This window comes from Maniola hyperantus, chromosome 26 (assembly GCF_902806685.2).
Source record: "Maniola hyperantus chromosome 26, iAphHyp1.2, whole genome shotgun sequence".
In the NCBI taxonomy this organism is placed as follows: Eukaryota; Metazoa; Arthropoda; class Insecta; order Lepidoptera; family Nymphalidae; genus Maniola; species Maniola hyperantus.
In genome coordinates this window covers 4,553,939-4,571,666 of record NC_048561.1, presented here as the reverse complement: position 1 = coordinate 4,571,666, position 17,728 = coordinate 4,553,939, and the positions used below count along the sequence as shown (strand labels likewise).

The 17,728-nt window shown below is 48.3% G+C and overlaps 7 protein-coding genes and 1 pseudogene across 7 annotated transcripts; all 8 read left to right on the top strand.

Moving 5' to 3' along the window:
* On the top strand, positions 1–457 carry LOC117994518 (histone H2A). Its single transcript, XM_034982450.2, has one exon. The coding sequence runs from the start codon at positions 72–74 to the stop codon at positions 444–446; it is 375 nt and encodes a 124-aa protein (XP_034838341.1). The 5' UTR covers positions 1–71; the 3' UTR covers positions 447–457.
* A 669-nt stretch (positions 458–1,126) lies between these two features.
* LOC117994520 (histone H2B) lies at positions 1,127–1,658 on the top strand. The gene has a single exon (XM_034982452.2). The coding sequence runs from the start codon at positions 1,201–1,203 to the stop codon at positions 1,573–1,575; it is 375 nt and encodes a 124-aa protein (XP_034838343.1). The 5' UTR covers positions 1,127–1,200; the 3' UTR covers positions 1,576–1,658.
* A 681-nt stretch (positions 1,659–2,339) lies between these two features.
* On the top strand, positions 2,340–2,892 carry LOC138404157 (histone H3). Its single transcript, XM_069507409.1, has one exon. The coding sequence runs from the start codon at positions 2,393–2,395 to the stop codon at positions 2,801–2,803; it is 411 nt and encodes a 136-aa protein (XP_069363510.1). The 5' UTR covers positions 2,340–2,392; the 3' UTR covers positions 2,804–2,892.
* Positions 2,893–8,678: 5,786 nt separating this feature from the next.
* Positions 8,679–9,214, top strand: LOC117994523 (histone H4). The gene has a single exon (XM_034982456.2). It carries the CDS (start codon positions 8,745–8,747, stop codon positions 9,054–9,056), a length of 312 nt encoding a protein of 103 aa, XP_034838347.1. The 5' UTR covers positions 8,679–8,744; the 3' UTR covers positions 9,057–9,214.
* Positions 9,215–10,326: 1,112 nt separating this feature from the next.
* Positions 10,327–11,381, top strand: LOC117994224 (histone H1-like). The gene has a single exon (XM_034982116.2). The coding sequence runs from the start codon at positions 10,392–10,394 to the stop codon at positions 11,130–11,132; it is 741 nt and encodes a 246-aa protein (XP_034838007.1). The 5' UTR covers positions 10,327–10,391; the 3' UTR covers positions 11,133–11,381.
* A 1,484-nt stretch (positions 11,382–12,865) lies between these two features.
* On the top strand, positions 12,866–13,322 carry LOC117994244 (histone H2A). The gene has a single exon (XM_034982135.2). The coding sequence runs from the start codon at positions 12,937–12,939 to the stop codon at positions 13,309–13,311; it is 375 nt and encodes a 124-aa protein (XP_034838026.1). The 5' UTR covers positions 12,866–12,936; the 3' UTR covers positions 13,312–13,322.
* A 672-nt stretch (positions 13,323–13,994) lies between these two features.
* Positions 13,995–14,526, top strand: LOC117994239 (histone H2B). The gene has a single exon (XM_034982129.2). It carries the CDS (start codon positions 14,069–14,071, stop codon positions 14,441–14,443), a length of 375 nt encoding a protein of 124 aa, XP_034838020.1. The 5' UTR covers positions 13,995–14,068; the 3' UTR covers positions 14,444–14,526.
* A 2,004-nt stretch (positions 14,527–16,530) lies between these two features.
* On the top strand, positions 16,531–16,988 carry LOC138404134 (histone H3-like; annotated as a pseudogene).
* Positions 16,989–17,728: the final 740 nt, after the last annotated feature.

The window sequence follows — 17,728 nt, the reverse complement described above, 5'->3', positions numbered from 1 at the left end:
CCGCTCGCACGCGTGTACACAACGTACACGTACATTTGTGATTTAGATTGTTTTTAAACTTCTCAACAACAATGTCCGGGCGTGGCAAAGGCGGCAAAGTTAAGGGAAAGGTCAAGTCTCGCTCGAACCGTGCCGGTCTACAGTTTCCCGTCGGACGTATTCACCGGCTGCTGAGGAAGGGCAACTACGCTGAACGCGTCGGTGCCGGCGCGCCCGTTTACCTCGCGGCCGTGATGGAGTACCTGGCCGCTGAAGTTCTCGAGTTGGCCGGCAACGCGGCGCGCGACAACAAGAAGACCAGGATCATACCCAGGCATCTCCAGCTGGCCATCCGCAACGACGAGGAACTGAACAAGCTCCTCTCTGGCGTGACTATCGCACAGGGTGGCGTGTTGCCGAACATCCAAGCTGTCCTGTTGCCCAAGAAGACCGAGAAGAAGGCTTAAACACCTACACCTTGGTGCCCATCTATCTACATTGATTACTCAATATTATTTCTATCAAGAAATGAACAAAAGGCCCTTTTCAGGGCCACAAAACTGTTCCAATATTAATAATGATATCAACGATACAACACAATATCTTTATAACGTAGGTATATCTACCTAATAAGATATTATACAACAACAACATAGTAGACGGTAACTAACTAACTACCTACCTATAGGTCCGCGACAGGTTGAGATGGCAATCGGGGTATGATGCGGGGGGGGGGGGAGGGGTTCCCTTCCCGACTGCCATCGCGACCTGTCGCGTACCACACCTACCTAATTTTTAAAGTAAATTTAGAAAGTCGAAAAGGGTGAAACCCAGATGCGTTACATACGTACGTACATACATACATACATACATACATACATACATTTTTTTTTTTTTATTTTTTTTAAATAATTTGGGGTATAATTATTATTATTTTATCACCAGCGAGCGGAGAGGGGGCAGGGGTCCTCGAAATTACGCCGCCCTCCCCCCCCCCCCCTCCATCCCCCTCACGCGGAACAATTAAAATCGTTCGACGATTGGTCGAATCGGACCAAGCCGCTCGCCGCAGTCGCTACTCTGCCGCGCTGAGAAACTAACAAAACTCGATAGACCCGCCGGTAGCCGATCACACTTCTGTAGCGTCTCATCGGTACAGCGGTCGCGTTACCTATTCAGTGTCTGTTTGTAATAGTGCTCGCAGAACGTACTTAGTACAATATGCCACCCAAGACTAGCGGTAAGGCAGCCAAGAAATCCGGCAAGGCCCAGAAGAATATCTCCAAGTCTGACAAGAAAAAGAAGAAGCACAAGAGGAAGGAGAGCTACGCTATTTACATCTACAAGGTGCTCAAGCAGGTCCACCCCGACACCGGTATCTCCAGTAAGGCTATGTCGATCATGAACTCGTTCGTGAACGACATATTTGAGCGCATCGCCGCCGAGGCCTCCCGTCTCGCCCACTACAACAAGAGATCGACGATCACCTCCAGGGAGGTGCAGACCTCTGTGAGACTACTGCTGCCGGGAGAGCTGGCCAAGCACGCGGTCAGTGAAGGCACAAAGGCCGTCACCAAGTACACCAGCTCGAAGTAAGCTAGCCCTTCGCGTCTTCTCTTCCTCGTTAGAAGTGAACGAGATATATGTAAACAAAAGGCCCTTTTCAGGGCCACAAAATGATTCCTACTTCAAACCTGCATAGGTACTTACCTACCTACTTTTATTGACTACTAAAATGTTAATTAATAATAATGTTAGAAACACAGTCCTGTCTACCCTATCTATAATAGGTACCTATTCTCGGCGCTTCCTTCGCTAATCACCTAGCTGGAATTACGCTTTAACAATTAAATAGGTACCTCCTACCTACTACTTGAATACATTACAACTTAAAAATTAATCAGGTAGGTACCTACCGGAAATACAATTATACCTATATGCCTACTCTTATTTGCCGCGTTGGCTTCGGCTGATCATCCGAGAATGCGTGCGGTTTCGGTTTTTTTTTTTTTTTTTTTTTTTCCTTCGATCCGTTGATGTTGTTTGTTTGTAATAATAATAGTAATAATAATAATAATAATGGCAACTATGACAAAATATCTAATACCTACATATTTACCCACCTACCTACCTACCTACCCATTATTATTATTATTATTATTTTTTAAGTACCTAATACCGGACAACACAACAATAAATTTATATAATAAGCGAATCTCTTTCAATCATGTGTCTGTGTCGCGCGCGCACTGCCTGCCCGCTTCCCCTCTCGCCCCTTTCCTCCCCGCGTCATTCGTATATAAGATTCAGAGCCCGGCGGGGAAATTTTTATAAATTAACAGTGTCAGTTGCGACTGGACGCGCGCACGATAAAAGTTATTTTTTTTTTTTCACTCTCTTTTAGTAGAATAATATGGCTCGTACGAAGCAGACCGCTCGTAAGTCCACCGGTGGTAAGGCGCCTCGCAAGCAGCTGGCCACCAAGGCTGCACGCAAGAGCGCTCCCGCCACCGGCGGCGTGAAGAAGCCTCATCGCTACAGACCTGGAACTGTGGCGCTTCGTGAGATCCGTCGCTACCAGAAGAGCACCGAACTCCTGATCCGCAAGCTTCCGTTCCAGCGGCTGGTGCGCGAGATAGCTCAGGACTTCAAGACCGACCTCCGCTTCCAGAGCTCCGCCGTGATGGCCCTGCAGGAGGCCAGCGAGGCGTATCTGGTCGGACTATTCGAAGACACCAACCTCTGCGCCATCCACGCTAAGCGAGTTACCATCATGCCAAAGGACATTCAGCTGGCGCGCAGGATCAGGGGCGAACGCGCCTAAATGTGCGAGCGTCGTCGGGTGCTCACTTACCTAATCATATGTAGTAGGTACCCTACCTGATTCGTAGCAATGCAAAAGGCCCTTTTCAGGGCCACAAAACTTTCATATTAGATAACTACCACCTAGGGCTACTTTACTTCTCTCTCGTATTCTATTCTACCTACCCTGCACGTACATGAGGTGCTCGGTGTTAACACAGTTGCTCTACCTGCTCGTGTTGGCGGTTTTGTTGATCACCTATTAAAATACCCTATGCAGTAGTTAGGTATCGACCTACCTACCTACATCATAAGACGTTAATTAATTACGTACCTACTAGGTACCTATTTTATTATAGATACTTACACCTACACGCCGACTGTAATGAATTAAAAAAAAAAAAAAAAAAAAAAAAATATTATGACGTCTTTGACCTGCACATATTGAATAATATATATATATATATTATATATGTCCGTTTGTAACGCAACTTAACTCACGGCTCGGCAACCGATTTTGATAAATTGATAGGTATGTCACATGAAATCCTAATTATTTAACTTGTTTTTTTTTTTTTTTTTTTTTTTTTTTTCCAAAATAATCCCTTCGTTAATAGATAGCTAATTTTGTCAATATTATTAAATCATACACCAACAAACACACCCTCCTCCCCACCCCTCCCCTCCCCTCCCCCCCCGCGTCTCTCGACGTCGCGTCCCAGTCCCACCAAGCAAGTTGTTGTGTGTGTCTCTTTCTTTCTCGCGCGTACCTATAAATACTATAAATACGGACGACCGGTAGAAACGTCCAACGCGTGCAGACGTCGCTTCCAGACGCAGATCTTATCGCACGATACGATCAGTACGGCGCGCGTTCGACGTATTAGCCTCCGTTTGTGTGCAGTGGTGTTCGATCCGAGCGGTTTCGGAGAGCGTATTCGACTGTGTGACGTAGTGACGGTGCTTCGGTGTTGGGTATAGGTTTAAGCTTTGTGTTATTTCTAGTTGGTGAAGTTCTGGAGTCCGGTTTTAAACAGTAAGTACACTAGAATAAGACGAAGGCTGTGAACAGCCTAACGTAGGGCATTTTCACACCCCCGTCACCCAAGGACGGGGTCAAGTGTAGGGCTACATACAGTAGGCACTCATCTCCCTGCTTCGGCAGGGAGGTAACAAGTATTACCGGGGTCGAGATGGCCCCCGAACAACCCACCCATTCAAAGCCGGGGCCCAGCCAGGCCCCGGACGTCCCGCAGACAATCTACAAAGATGTAGACATGACTGCGCTGTTAGCCGACTTGGCTAAAAGCAACCCCGATTATCTGGATAAATTCAAGATCGACGCCAAGCGGAGGCCCGAGCGCTTCGGCCCCCCGCCGGCATCCCCCCCCACGGCTATGGAGGAAGACTCTACGTCTCCTCCTGTCAAGCCAATTCCGATTGTGCAGCCTCACTCTGAGGCATCCCCGGCCTCCTCCGAAATGGAGGATTTCACAACTGTGAAATCCAAGGGCCAGAAGCGCAAGCTGAAGGCTACAAAGTCACACGCAAATCCACCTAAAAAGGTGGGCATTGCACCCCCCTCGGACTCAAAGTCCCAGCCCGCCACCTCTCAGGATACCCCCGAGGAGGAGCTGGATGACTCCCCTATGGAGGAACCGCCGAGGGAAAAAGTCCCTCCCCTGTACATCCGGGACAAGCTGAGCTGGCAGCGCGTCCTGCCTAAGCTAGACGAACAGGGCATATCGTTTACGAGTGCCCGCTCGACCGCGGTGGGCATTAGGGTACAATGCCCCTCATCAGGCGACCACCGCCTCCTCACTAAAATGCTTCGACAGGAAAGCATAGGATTTCACACCTACGCCCTCCCTGACGAACGCGTCCTACGCGTCGTCATCCGAGGCCTCCCCCGTGAGCTCGACACAGAGCTCATTAAAGCCGACCTCCTTTCCCAGGAGCTACCAGTTCTGGAGGTGCACAGAATGTACCACTCCAGAACCAAAGTTCCTTACGAGATGGTGCTAGTCACACTAGAACTCTCCCCTGCGGGGAAGAGAATCAATAATATTAGCTCAGTGTGTCGGCTGTCAGGCCTAAAAATTGAGCCCCCCCATAATCGAGGCAGGATGGGGCAGTGCCACCGTTGTCAATTATACGGCCACTCCGCCAAAAATTGCTTCGCCCACCCTAGGTGCGTTAAGTGCCTAGGGGATCATGGGACTTCCGACTGCCCCAGGACGCAGAAGACTGAGGAACCCCCCAGCTGCGTGCTCTGCAGGACACAGGGACACACCGCGAATTATCGCGGTTGCCCGAAAGCCCCTAAAGAGCAGAAGCGAAGGGGTAAATTAGCCGACCGCAAACCTGCAGCAACTCCAAAGCCCGCTCAGAAATTTATCCCAGCGCCAGCTCCGGCATCCAACGCGTGGGAAAAACCTCTCCCCAGGGCTAACCCCCCGGCGCCCATTCCTCCCCAAGCACCCTCAGCCAAGCCAGCCAAAACGGCCCCGGTCATGGCCACTACGCCTAAATTAATACAATTCAATCCAGGCCAAGCACCCTATTCCTCCGCAGCGGCTAACGCAGCGGACAATCTCAAACTGATTGAGAATGTCCTTGCCTCCATCGACATAGAGGAGATGGAGATCTTCGCAAGGACCTTTAGAAAGGATCCTAAAGCAGCGATCACCCAACACTTGGGTTTACTCATTTCTATTAATAATTTAAAAGCGACCTATAATGGCTAATACGACCCTAGGTAGATTAAAACCCCATTCCCTATCTATCGCTTTTTACAACGCGAACGGCCTTAGTGATCAAATTGATGAGGTCCGCGAGTTTGTGTGCGCTCATCAAATTGACATTCTTCTAGTACAAGAGACATTCTTGAAACCTAGTAAGAAAAATCCTAAAATCGCAAACTTCAACATAATTAGAAATGACAGATCCACTGCTATGGGTGGCACTGCCATATACTACAGAAGGGCTTTACACTGCACTCCTCTCGATCCTCCGAATATGACCAATACCGAAGCTTCGATATGTCAGGTGAGTGTGACTGGCCATCCGTCTATCACACTAGCATCCGTCTATCTCTCTCCCATGAAAGATCTGCTAGAAAGTGACATCCGTGCACTCCTCTCATTAGGAGACTCCGTCATCTTGGCCGGAGATTTTAACGCCAAGGATTCAAGTTGGAATTGCCGCTCCCCGAACTCACGAGGCCTTCAGCTTCAAAGACTGGCCCGCCGCCCTGATCTTAACTTCATAGTTATAGCCCCGGACACACCGACTCGCTATCCAAGTAACGACAGACGAACCGACAGACCGGACATACTAGACATAGCACTTCTGAAGAACATTGCCCTTCAGGTAAGTCCTTTGGAGGTGCTGTCTGAGCTCTGCTCAGATCACCGGCCCATACTGATGAGGCTGGGACCATCGCCCAATGCGGCCCCCCCGATCAAAACAATCATAGATTTTAAAAAACTAGCAGACCAGCTCAAGTCTATTGACTCAGAGCATATATCCCAAATTCCTGAAATTATAGGTAGCCTCGATGAAGCGCATGCAGCCTCGCTGCACCTTACCAATCATATCCGCGATGCTCTCAGCGCCTGCTCCCGTCAGATGCCGGACGGTTTCACCCGTCGACAGTTGCCGGACGACGCCAGACAGCTGATCACTATCAAGAATGCCAAACGTAGGGCCCACGACGCATGGCCGAATGCCGACAACCGGAGGGAACTCTGGAGAGCCCAGAGGGAGGTTAAGGCTCGCCTTGCCGAACTCCGCGAAGAGCAATGGGACAGGAGGTTGAGTGAGCTCACGCCATCGCATGTAGCCTACTACAGCCTGGCGAGGGCTCTCAAAGCCGACCCTGTCTCGGCGACTCCTCCGCTTTTACGTCCCAACAATCCACCCGCCTTTGATGACGCCGATAAGGCTGAATGTTTGGCTGACAGTTTAGAATCCCAATGCACCCCGAGCACCATCTCGCTAGATAATTCCCATATAAAGCTGGTTGAAGTAGAACTAGCAGACCTTTTCTCCGCCGCACCAGACGGTGATCCTATCAGTCCAACTACCAGCGGCGAAGTTCGCCAAATAATAAAAGAGCTACACGCTAAAAAAGCCCCCGGCCCCGACACTATCAATAATAAGACTCTCAAACTACTCCCCGATGTTCTAATCAACCTCCTAGTGGTTATATTCAACACTCTTATGGCAGGATGCTCCTTCCCCGACCGGTGGAAAGAAGCTACTGTCATAGGAATCCCCAAGCCAGGTAAACCTAAGAACCTCCCCACTAGCTACCGCCCCATTAGTCTGCTCAACACTCTTGGCAAGGTGTATGAGAAAATTATCCTTATCCGGCTCAGGTCCTTTGTAGAGGAGAACAATCTCCTTAACGACGAGCAATTCGCCTTCCGAACTGGACACTCATGTGTCCACCAAGTGCACCGCCTCACGGAGCACATCCTTCTCGGGTTCAACCGATTTAAAACTAAAGGTATCTCAACGGGAGCCTTATTCTTCGACGTAGCCAAAGCTTTTGACAAGGTATGGCACGCCGGCTTGATTTACAAGCTATTCCAACTGAACGTGCCCAAAAGACTTGTATGGTTAATACGAGACTTTCTCACGAATCGAACTTTCCGTTATCGACTGGATGGGACTCTATCCTCTCCAAGACCCCTCCGAGCTGGAGTCCCCCAGGGCTCCCTGCTCTCACCCCTTTTGTATGCGTTATACACCAGGGACATCCCCAGATCTCCGTACGTTCACATAGCCCAGTTCGCGGACGACACCGCACTATACTGCTCCCACTTAAATTACAACATAGTAATATCTCGACTCCAAAAGGCGGTCAATGAACTGGGTCACTGGTTCCGTCGATGGAGAATCGAGGTAAACCCGGACAAGAGCGCAGCAGTGCTCTTTAATAAGTCTAAAACTAGACTTTACTCACTTCGTCAAAAAGAAATCTCACTCTACGACCGTCCAATTCCCTGGCATTCGAAAGCCAAATACTTGGGTGTAACATTCGATAGTAAGATGACTTTTGCAGCACACATCCGTAGAGTCCGAAATAGTGCAACGATTGTGCTCAATCGCCTCTACCCTATGATTTGTGCCAAAAGTAAAATGTCTATTCGACATAAAGTCACGCTATATAAGACGTGCATCCGGCCAATAATGTCTTATGCTTGTATCGCATTTGCTCACCGGCCGCCCTCCTTTCTCAAACCCCTCCAAATCCTACAAAACAAGTTCATGCGTATGGCCACGGGCTCTCCGTGGTTTGTGCGCAATGTGGATCTCCACAGAGACCTCCAACTCCCGACCATAGCGTACTACTTCAAACAGCTCTCAAAAAATTATTTTGAGAAAGCTATTAGGCACCCCAACCCATTAGTAGTCGGGGCCGCGACGTACACACCCGACAGAAATGATCCTCCCGATAAAAGACGCCCTAAGCATGTCCTTAACGATCCCGACGACCAGATAATGACCGACAATGCCCCCTTTTTCGAAGGGTTACACAAAACAAAGTTACAGCGTCTTCGCCGGCGAAGACGAGGTCCCCGATTCCTGACGTCACCCGGTCGTGGCCATGTGTCACGCCCCCGGGGACCCACTGACCAAAACATCAGATTAACAGCTCCTCCCATCCCAACGTTACCCTAAGCCGTGGTCCGAGCCTCGCAGGAGGCGCCCTTAGGATGGCGTTGCCCCCCGATCACTCTGAATTGTTCTTCGAGCTCTAGGGCTCACCCCCAGGCGGAGCTTCGCGCTCGCCAACCCCCCCGGTGACGCTGTAGCGGCCAGTAGGGCCTACGCAGCATAGTCAATCCGAAACAACACACCGGATATCTGTTATATGTTCACAGAGTGATCTGCGAGCAGCGCGCGCTGAGTACAGTTTTTGGGAATTTCGAAGAGATACAAAATATCAGAGGATGACCGGACGCGGTAAAGGCGGCAAGGGATTGGGGAAAGGTGGTGCCAAGCGTCACAGGAAAGTGCTGCGTGACAACATCCAAGGTATCACGAAGCCGGCCATCCGTCGTCTGGCACGCAGAGGTGGTGTGAAACGTATATCCGGTCTGATATACGAGGAGACCCGCGGCGTGTTGAAAGTGTTCCTGGAGAACGTGATCCGCGACGCCGTCACATACACTGAGCACGCCAAGAGGAAGACCGTCACCGCCATGGACGTCGTTTACGCTCTGAAACGTCAGGGTCGCACCCTGTACGGCTTCGGAGGTTAATGACTCCTCTCTCTTAATTCGTATTCCAATTAATACGATAAAAAAGGCCCTTTTCAGGGCCGCATATATTTCTATTGTTTTATTACCAATCTATTTATGCATCGACTCATTTAAATATTTTTACACACTTACACTTACGCACACCTAATGCAGTGTCGAATCAGATAGGTTATCCATTGCAAGTGATATGAAAATAATAATGAATTGCTGGTGTACCAGGTAGGTACCTACCTGTACTTTATTTTTTTACAACGAATTTGAACGAACTATCATAGGTACCGACAGTGATACATAATAATTGAAAATTAAAATACTACTTAAGTTTAAAACACGATGTGTTATCGTTTTTGATACCTACGTCCTATGAAATACAATAGAGGTGATAATTTCTACCTACAGTGAGTGACCAGCTCTACTACTCTTGGCGCACATTTTAATATTGTGTCCCCATACCTAATCCAACGATTTTCTAATTCTAAATTACACGTAGAACCTACTTAAACTTATAAAGTATCAAGTAATTAATATTGTATAATGGAATTATAATAAAAAATATAAATAGTGCCCGGTGTAGAGAATGTATATTATGTGGCTGGCTGGCGGCCGGCCGCGCCTCCTCAGCGCCGCAAGTGAGCACTCGTGTTGGCGTCAATTTATCCATTATCCGTCTTTTCACGATTATTTGTACATGAATGAGAACATAAAATGAATACAATTATATTTTTCTATCATATCGGTATACCTCTATCGAAATAATCAGACAGTCAGCGGGAGACAACAATTATTCGTACACGCCGAGAGATCGAGTAGTGTTTTACGAGGCTCCACTTCGATCTGGCTAAATTACATCTACGTCAGACTCAGTATTGATATGAGTGGTCGTATGAATAGAGTAGAATCTCAGCTTTTAATTTGGTAAGATATACAATGATGTAAGCATTGTTTTATAGAGAAAAATCGCTTTTAAACGGGACCCGAGGTACGCGACTAGCGGTGTACCGAAATTAAACATCGATCACTCCGTTCACAAAGAGGCGACGTGCGATTAAATTATACCACGACACGGACAGGCTCATGATAAAACGACACGATCGTAACAAATGATGGAAAACTTAAATGGGAATATATAATTTTGTTTTAATCTGATGCATGCTAGTGAAAAGTTGTAAGTATTCGTACGGGAAAATGTCTAGCGACATCGCGGTTCTCCTTACGGTATAGCCACGAGCCTTACTACCGACAGCGACCTCATGCGGCGTATCTATGTCTGTATAGTGCAGTGCACTATTGTTCTCAGTGTTTTGTGTCGTGGCACGTGCATCATCAAACAATAAAATGTCAGACTCCGCAGTCGCATCCGAAGCACCCGCCCCGGCGACACCCGCGAAGAAGCCCAAGGCCTCCGCGGGCGCCGGCGGCGCCGCCGCCAAGAAGCCGAAGGCGAAGCCCACCCACCCGAAGACGTCCGAGATGGTGAACAGCGCCATCAAGGAGCTCAAGGAGAGGAGCGGCTCCTCGCTGCAGGCCATCAAGAAGTACATCGCCGCCCAGTACAAGGTAGACGCTGAGAAGATGGCGCCTTTCATCAGGAAGTACCTGAAGAGCGCCGTCGAGTCCGGCGCGCTGATCCAGACCAAGGGCAAGGGTGCGTCGGGCTCGTTCAAGCTCGAGTCGAAGTCGTCCGCGTCCAAGAAGCCCGCCGGCGGCGGCAAGGGCGCCGCCGCGTCCGCCGCCTCCGCCAGGGCCAAGAAGGCCGCCTCCACCGCGGCCGCGGCCGGCGCCAGGGGTGGCAAGAAGGCCGCCTCCGCCGCCGCGGCGGCCGCCTCGTCCCCGTCGAGGGCGAAGACCGCCGCCGCGACCGCCAGGGACAAGAAGGCCGCCGCGGCCAAGAGGAAGAAGCCCGCCGCGAAGAAGACGTCCGTCGCCGCCGCGTCCCCGGCCAAGGCCAAGGGCGCCGCCTCCAAGGCGAAGAAGACTGCCAAACCGCCCACGAAGAAACCGAAAGCGCCGAAACCGAAGAAGGCCGCGCCCAAGACTAAACCCGCCGCCAAGAAGGCCGCCGCTGCAAAAAAGTAAGCTCATCAGCTCTACTTGCTCTGCCGCCTTCGGCCATCGTCGAACTGCTCGCTATTCGCCGTCCGTGTTGAAGCCAGCCAGCCAGCCAGCCAGCCAGCCAGCGCAAGCGGCTCCGTGCTGCGGCGGACGACGGACGTTCCGGCGATGAAGCGCGCGTTCAAGAGTTCTGCGTGCGGCTTTACAACCGCAACAATAAAAAGCCCTTTTCAGGGCTAACACACATTTCCTATACCTACCAAATATACTAGCCATTAGTTCGTTTTATTACACCTACAACATTCTTTTGAGGTTGAAAAACGAATATTTCATACATCAAAAAAAAATTAAGCCCGACTATTTTAAAATTACTATTTTAAAATTTAGTCATATTTATTTTTTAAATGCCTAAAAAAAACGCTCGCTTTTGTGAAAATGCCTAAAAAAAAAAACGCTCGCTTCGCTCGCGTTTGTGAATGCCTACAAAAAAAAAAACGCTCGCTTCGCTCGCGTTTGTGAATGCCTAACAAAAAAAAAACGCTCGCTTCGCTCGCGTTTGTAAAAATGCCTAAAAAAAAAAAACGCTCGCTTCGCTCGCGTTTGTGAATGCCTACAAAAAAAAACGCTCGCTTCGCTCGCGTTTGTGAATGCCTAACAAAAAAAAAACGCTCGCTTCGCTCGCGTTTGAGAATGCCTAAAAAAAAAAAATGCCTAACAAAAAAAATGCCTAACAAAAAAAAAAACGCTCGCTTCGCTCGCGTTTGTGAATGCCTAACAAAAAGAAATTAAAGCTCGCTTCGCCTACTCTACGCTAAAAAGGCACGTTTTACAACTGTATATAATATACAAGTACCAGTTATTTTATATTATACTATTTCTATGGTCATGGTAGTTAACTTAGGTAGGTACCTGTTAACACCTTTAAAAGCTCAATATGTTACTACCTACCCTAGGTATATTCTATACATAATAATAATTACATAGGTACCAATCATACCATTAAATAAGCTATATAAGATATATAGGTACCTACCTACCTATCTATCTTATATAGCTTATTTAATTATTTAGTTTACTACAATAATTACCTACGGTCTATATTAATTACTTACTAATTTATTTTATTAGTAAGTACTTCATAAATAATTAGGTAATTATAAAAGCTGAAAGTTTCTCTGCCCATTGTCCCCAACACCGACACCGACACCGACCGGGAGGAACGTTTGTTTGCTTGGATCATGGTCATAAGTACCATAGCACTACCACTACCTACCACTAACACTAACACTGATTGACGATTATTCTTCTTCTTTCATCTCATTCACAGTTCACACACACACGGTCTATTAGACTAAAATATTGTATACATAGGTACCTACAATACACACTATATATACTCTATCTACTAGGCCTATGTACTACTACGCTCAGCTCGTTCACGTCGCACGTCGCACATCACGGCCAGCCGACGAACCCGATCCCGACTCCCGCTCCGTCCGTCCGTCTTATCGTATTTTCTTTTGACATTGAAAAAAAAACAAAAAAAATAAAATAATAACATTTTCGTAGAATTTTTCAATGCGACGTTGTCGCTTCGCTGTCCCTTCTCTACATGCAACGTCGCATTTTCAAAAAAACAAACAAACTTGATGCAAACGTGCCCGTGGTGGCTCGTCGCTATCCCCACCTTACTAAGGAGCGCGGTTTTACTATATAAATGCGGCTCGACGCGATGGTTTTTTAAAGAGTTCACCGCTCCGCTCGCACGCGTGTACACAACGTACACGTACATTTGTGATTTAGATTGTTTTTAAACTTCTCAACAACAATGTCCGGGCGTGGCAAAGGCGGCAAAGTTAAGGGAAAGGTCAAGTCTCGCTCGAACCGTGCCGGTCTACAGTTTCCCGTCGGACGTATTCACCGGCTGCTGAGGAAGGGCAACTACGCTGAACGCGTCGGTGCCGGCGCGCCCGTTTACCTCGCGGCCGTGATGGAGTACCTGGCCGCTGAAGTTCTCGAGTTGGCCGGCAACGCGGCGCGCGACAACAAGAAGACCAGGATCATACCCAGGCATCTCCAGCTGGCCATCCGCAACGACGAGGAACTGAACAAGCTCCTCTCTGGCGTGACTATCGCACAGGGTGGCGTGTTGCCGAACATCCAAGCTGTCCTGTTGCCCAAGAAGACCGAGAAGAAGGCTTAAACACCTACACCTTGGTGCCCATCTATCTACATTGATTACTCAATATTATTTCTATCAAGAAATGAACAAAAGGCCCTTTTCAGGGCCACAAAACTGTTCCAATATTAATAATGATATCAACGATACAACACAATATCTTTATAACGTAGGTATATCTACCTAATAAGATATTATACAACAACAACATAGTAGACGGTAACTAACTAACTACCTACCTATAGGTCCGCGACAGGTTGAGATGGCAATCGGGGTATGATGCGGGGGGGGGGGGGGGGGGGTCCCTTCCCGACTGCCATCGCGACCTGTCGCGTACCACACCTACCTAATTTTTAAAGTAAATTTAGAAAGTCGAAAAGGGTGAAACCCAGATGCGTTACATACGTACGTACATACATACATACATACATACATACATACATTTTTTTTTTTTTATTTTTTTTAAATAATTTGGGGTATAATTATTATTATTTTATCACCAGCGAGCGGAGAGGGGGCAGGGGTCCTCGAAATTACGCCGCACTCCCCCCCCCCCCCCCTCCATCCCCCTCACGCGGAACAATTAAAATCGTTCGACGATTGGTCGAATCGGACCAAGCCGCTCGCCGCAGTCGCTACTCTGCCGCGCTGAGAAACTAACAAAACTCGATAGACCCGCCGGTAGCCGATCACACTTCTGTAGCGTCTCATCGGTACAGCGGTCGCGTTACCTATTCAGTGTCTGTTTGTAATAGTGCTCGCAGAACGTACTTAGTACAATATGCCACCCAAGACTAGCGGTAAGGCAGCCAAGAAATCCGGCAAGGCCCAGAAGAATATCTCCAAGTCTGACAAGAAAAAGAAGAAGCACAAGAGGAAGGAGAGCTACGCTATTTACATCTACAAGGTGCTCAAGCAGGTCCACCCCGACACCGGTATCTCCAGTAAGGCTATGTCGATCATGAACTCGTTCGTGAACGACATATTTGAGCGCATCGCCGCCGAGGCCTCCCGTCTCGCCCACTACAACAAGAGATCGACGATCACCTCCAGGGAGGTGCAGACCTCTGTGAGACTACTGCTGCCGGGAGAGCTGGCCAAGCACGCGGTCAGTGAAGGCACAAAGGCCGTCACCAAGTACACCAGCTCGAAGTAAGCTAGCCCTTCGCGTCTTCTCTTCCTCGTTAGAAGTGAACGAGATATATGTAAACAAAAGGCCCTTTTCAGGGCCACAAAATGATTCCTACTTCAAACCTGCATAGGTACTTACCTACCTACTTTTATTGACTACTAAAATGTTAATTAATAATAATGTTAGAAACACAGTCCTGTCTACCCTATCTATAATAGGTACCTATTCTCGGCGCTTCCTTCGCTAATCACCTAGCTGGAATTACGCTTTAACAATTAAATAGGTACCTCCTACCTACTACTTGAATACATTACAACTTAAAAATTAATCATGTAGGTACCTACCGAAATACAATTAATACCTATGCCTACTCTTATTTGCCGCGTTGGCTTTCGGCTGATCATCCGAGAATGCGTGCGGTTTCGGTTTTTTTTTTTTTTTTTTTTTTCCTTCGATCCGTGATGTTGTTTGTTTGTAATAATAATAGTAATAATAATAACATAATGGCAACTATGACCAAAATATCTAATACCTACATATTTAACCCACCTACCTACCTACCTACCCATTATTATTATTATTATTATTTTTTAAGTACCTAATACCGGACAACACAACAATAAATTATATAATAAGCGAATCTCTTTCAATCATGTGTCTGTGTCGCGCGCGCACTGCCTGCCCGCTTTCCCCTCTCGCCCCTTTCCTCCCCGCGTCATTCGTATATAAGATTCAGAGCCCGGCGGGGAAATGCCCGAAAGATCTCGTACGTTTACTACGATAATTTCTCACCAATCGAACTTTTCGCTACCGTCTGGATGGGACCCTATCCTCCCAAGACCTCTCCGAGCAGGAGTCCCTCAGGGCTCCCTGCTCTCGCCACTTTTGTACGCGCTGTACACCAGCGACATTCCCAGATCCCCTCATGTTCATATAGCCCAGTTCGCGGATGACACAGCTCTATATAGCTCCGACTTAAACTACCGGAACGTTAAAGCTCGACTCCAAAGGCAGTCAGTAGCCTAGGCCACTGGTTCCGCCTTTGAGGATAAGGTTAACCCGAGAAAAGCGCAGCAGTGCTCTTTCAAAAGTCCAAAAGGAAATCACAATACAACCTTCGACAGACTGAAATAACTCTTTACGACCGCCCCATTCCCTGGCAAACTAATACCAAGTACTTGGGTGTAACCTTTGATGACAAGATGAGCTTCGCCGCGCACATTCGTAGAGTCCGCAAGAACGCAGCGTATGGTGCTTCTCCCGTCTTACCCCATGATTTGCGCAAAGAGCAAATGTCACTTCGACAAAAGTCACGCTATACAAAACGTGCATCCGCCCAATAATGTCTTATGCCTGTGTTGCTTTGCACACCTTGCCGCCCTCCTCTCTCAAACCTCTCCAAGTCCTACAGAATAAGTTTATGCGTACGGCCACTGGCTCCCCGTGGTACATGCGCAACGTGGACCTCCACAGAGACTCCACACGCCGACAATAGCTCATTACTTAAACAGCTTTCCAAAAATTATTTTGAGAAAGCCATTAGACACCCCAACCCCCTAATAGTTGAGGCAGCGACTTACACCCCTGAACCGAAACGACCCCCCAGATAAAAGACGCCCTAAGCACGTCCTTAATGACCCAGACGATCAATCATGAACCGACAATGCACCTATCTCGTAGGGCTACACATTCAACCTCATCACAGCGTCTTCCGCCGGCGAAGACGAGGTCCCCGATTCTAACGTCCCCGGACGTGGCTCACGCCACGGCCTCGGGGGCGTACGGACTAACCAACAAAAACCGACCAACTCCACCCATCCCAACGTCATCCTAAGCCGAGGTCCGAGCCTCACAGAGGCGCCCCTTAGGAGGACGTTGCCCCCGACCTCTCGAATTATTTCTTCGAGCCCTAGGGCTCACCCCCAGGCGGAGCTTCGCGCTCGCCAACCCCCCCGGTGACGCTGTAGCGGCCAATGGGCCTACGCAGCATAGTCAATCCGAAACAACACACACACAAGCGGGGAAATTTTTATAAATTAACAGTGTCATTGCGACTGGACGCGCGCACGATAAAAAGTTATTTTTTTTTTTTCACTCTCTTTTAGTAAAATATGGCTCGTACGAAGCAGACCGCTCGTAAGTCCACCGGTGGTAAGGCGCCTCGCAAGCAGCTGGCCACCAAGGCTGCACGCAAGAGCGCTCCCGCCACCGGCGGCGTGAAGAAGCCTCATCGCTACAGACCTGGAACTGTGCGCTTCGTGAGATCCGTCGCTACCAGAAGAGCACCGAACTCCTGATCCGCAAGCTTCCGTTCCAGCGGCTGGTGCGCGAGATAGCTCAGGACTTCAAGACCGACCTCCGCTTCCAGAGCTCCGCCGTGAGGCCCTGCAGGAGGCCAGCGAGGCGTATCTCTGGTCGGACTATTCGAAGACATCCAACCTCTGCGGCCATCCACGCTAAGCGAGTTACCCATCATGCCAAAGACATTCAGCTGGCGCGCAGGATCAGGGGCGTAACGCGCCTAAATGTGCGAGCGTCGTCGGGTGCTCACTTACCTAATCATATGTAGTAGGTACCCTACCTGATTCGTAGCAATGCAAAGGCCCTTTTCAGGGCCACAAACTTTCATATTAGATAACTACCACCTAGGGCTACTTTACTTCTCTCTCGTTCTATTCTACTACCTACCCTGCACGTACCATGAGGTGCTCGGTGTTAACACAGTTGCTCTACCTGCTCGTGTTGGCGGTTTTGTTGATCACTATTAAAATACCCTATGCCAGTAGTTAGGTATCGACCTACCTACCTACATCATACGACGTTATTAATTACGTACCTACTAGGTACCTATTTATTATAGATACTATCACCTACACGCCGACTGTAATGAATAAAAAAAAAAAAAAAAAAAAAAAAAAAATATTATGACGTCTTTGACCTGCACATATTGAATACTATATATATATATATTATATATGTCCGTTTGTAACGCAACTTAAACTCACGGCTCGGCAACCGATTTTGATAAATTGATAGGTATGTCACATGAAATCCTAATTATTTAACTTGTTTTTTTTTTTTTTTTTTTTTTTTTTTTTTTCCAAAATAATCCCTTCGTTAATAGATAGCTAATTTTGTCAATATTATTAAATCATACACCAACAAACACACCCTCCTCCCCCCCCCCCCCCCCCCCCCCCCCCCCCGCGTCTCTCGACGTCGCGTCCCAGTCCCACCAAGCAAGTTGTTGTGTGTGTCTCTTTCTTTCTCGCGCGTACCTATAATACTATAAATACGGACGACCAGGCC

Bases quoted from the DNA above. Each gene is read 5' to 3' on its own strand.
- LOC117994518 (XM_034982450.2), top strand. From the start codon at position 72: ATGTCCGGGCGTGGCAAAGGCGGCAAAGTTAAGGGAAAGGTCAAGTCT.
- LOC117994520 (XM_034982452.2), top strand. From the start codon at position 1,201: ATGCCACCCAAGACTAGCGGTAAGGCAGCCAAGAAATCCGGCAAGGCC.
- LOC138404157 (XM_069507409.1), top strand. From the start codon at position 2,393: ATGGCTCGTACGAAGCAGACCGCTCGTAAGTCCACCGGTGGTAAGGCG.
- LOC117994523 (XM_034982456.2), top strand. From the start codon at position 8,745: ATGACCGGACGCGGTAAAGGCGGCAAGGGATTGGGGAAAGGTGGTGCC.
- LOC117994224 (XM_034982116.2), top strand. From the start codon at position 10,392: ATGTCAGACTCCGCAGTCGCATCCGAAGCACCCGCCCCGGCGACACCC.
- LOC117994244 (XM_034982135.2), top strand. From the start codon at position 12,937: ATGTCCGGGCGTGGCAAAGGCGGCAAAGTTAAGGGAAAGGTCAAGTCT.
- LOC117994239 (XM_034982129.2), top strand. From the start codon at position 14,069: ATGCCACCCAAGACTAGCGGTAAGGCAGCCAAGAAATCCGGCAAGGCC.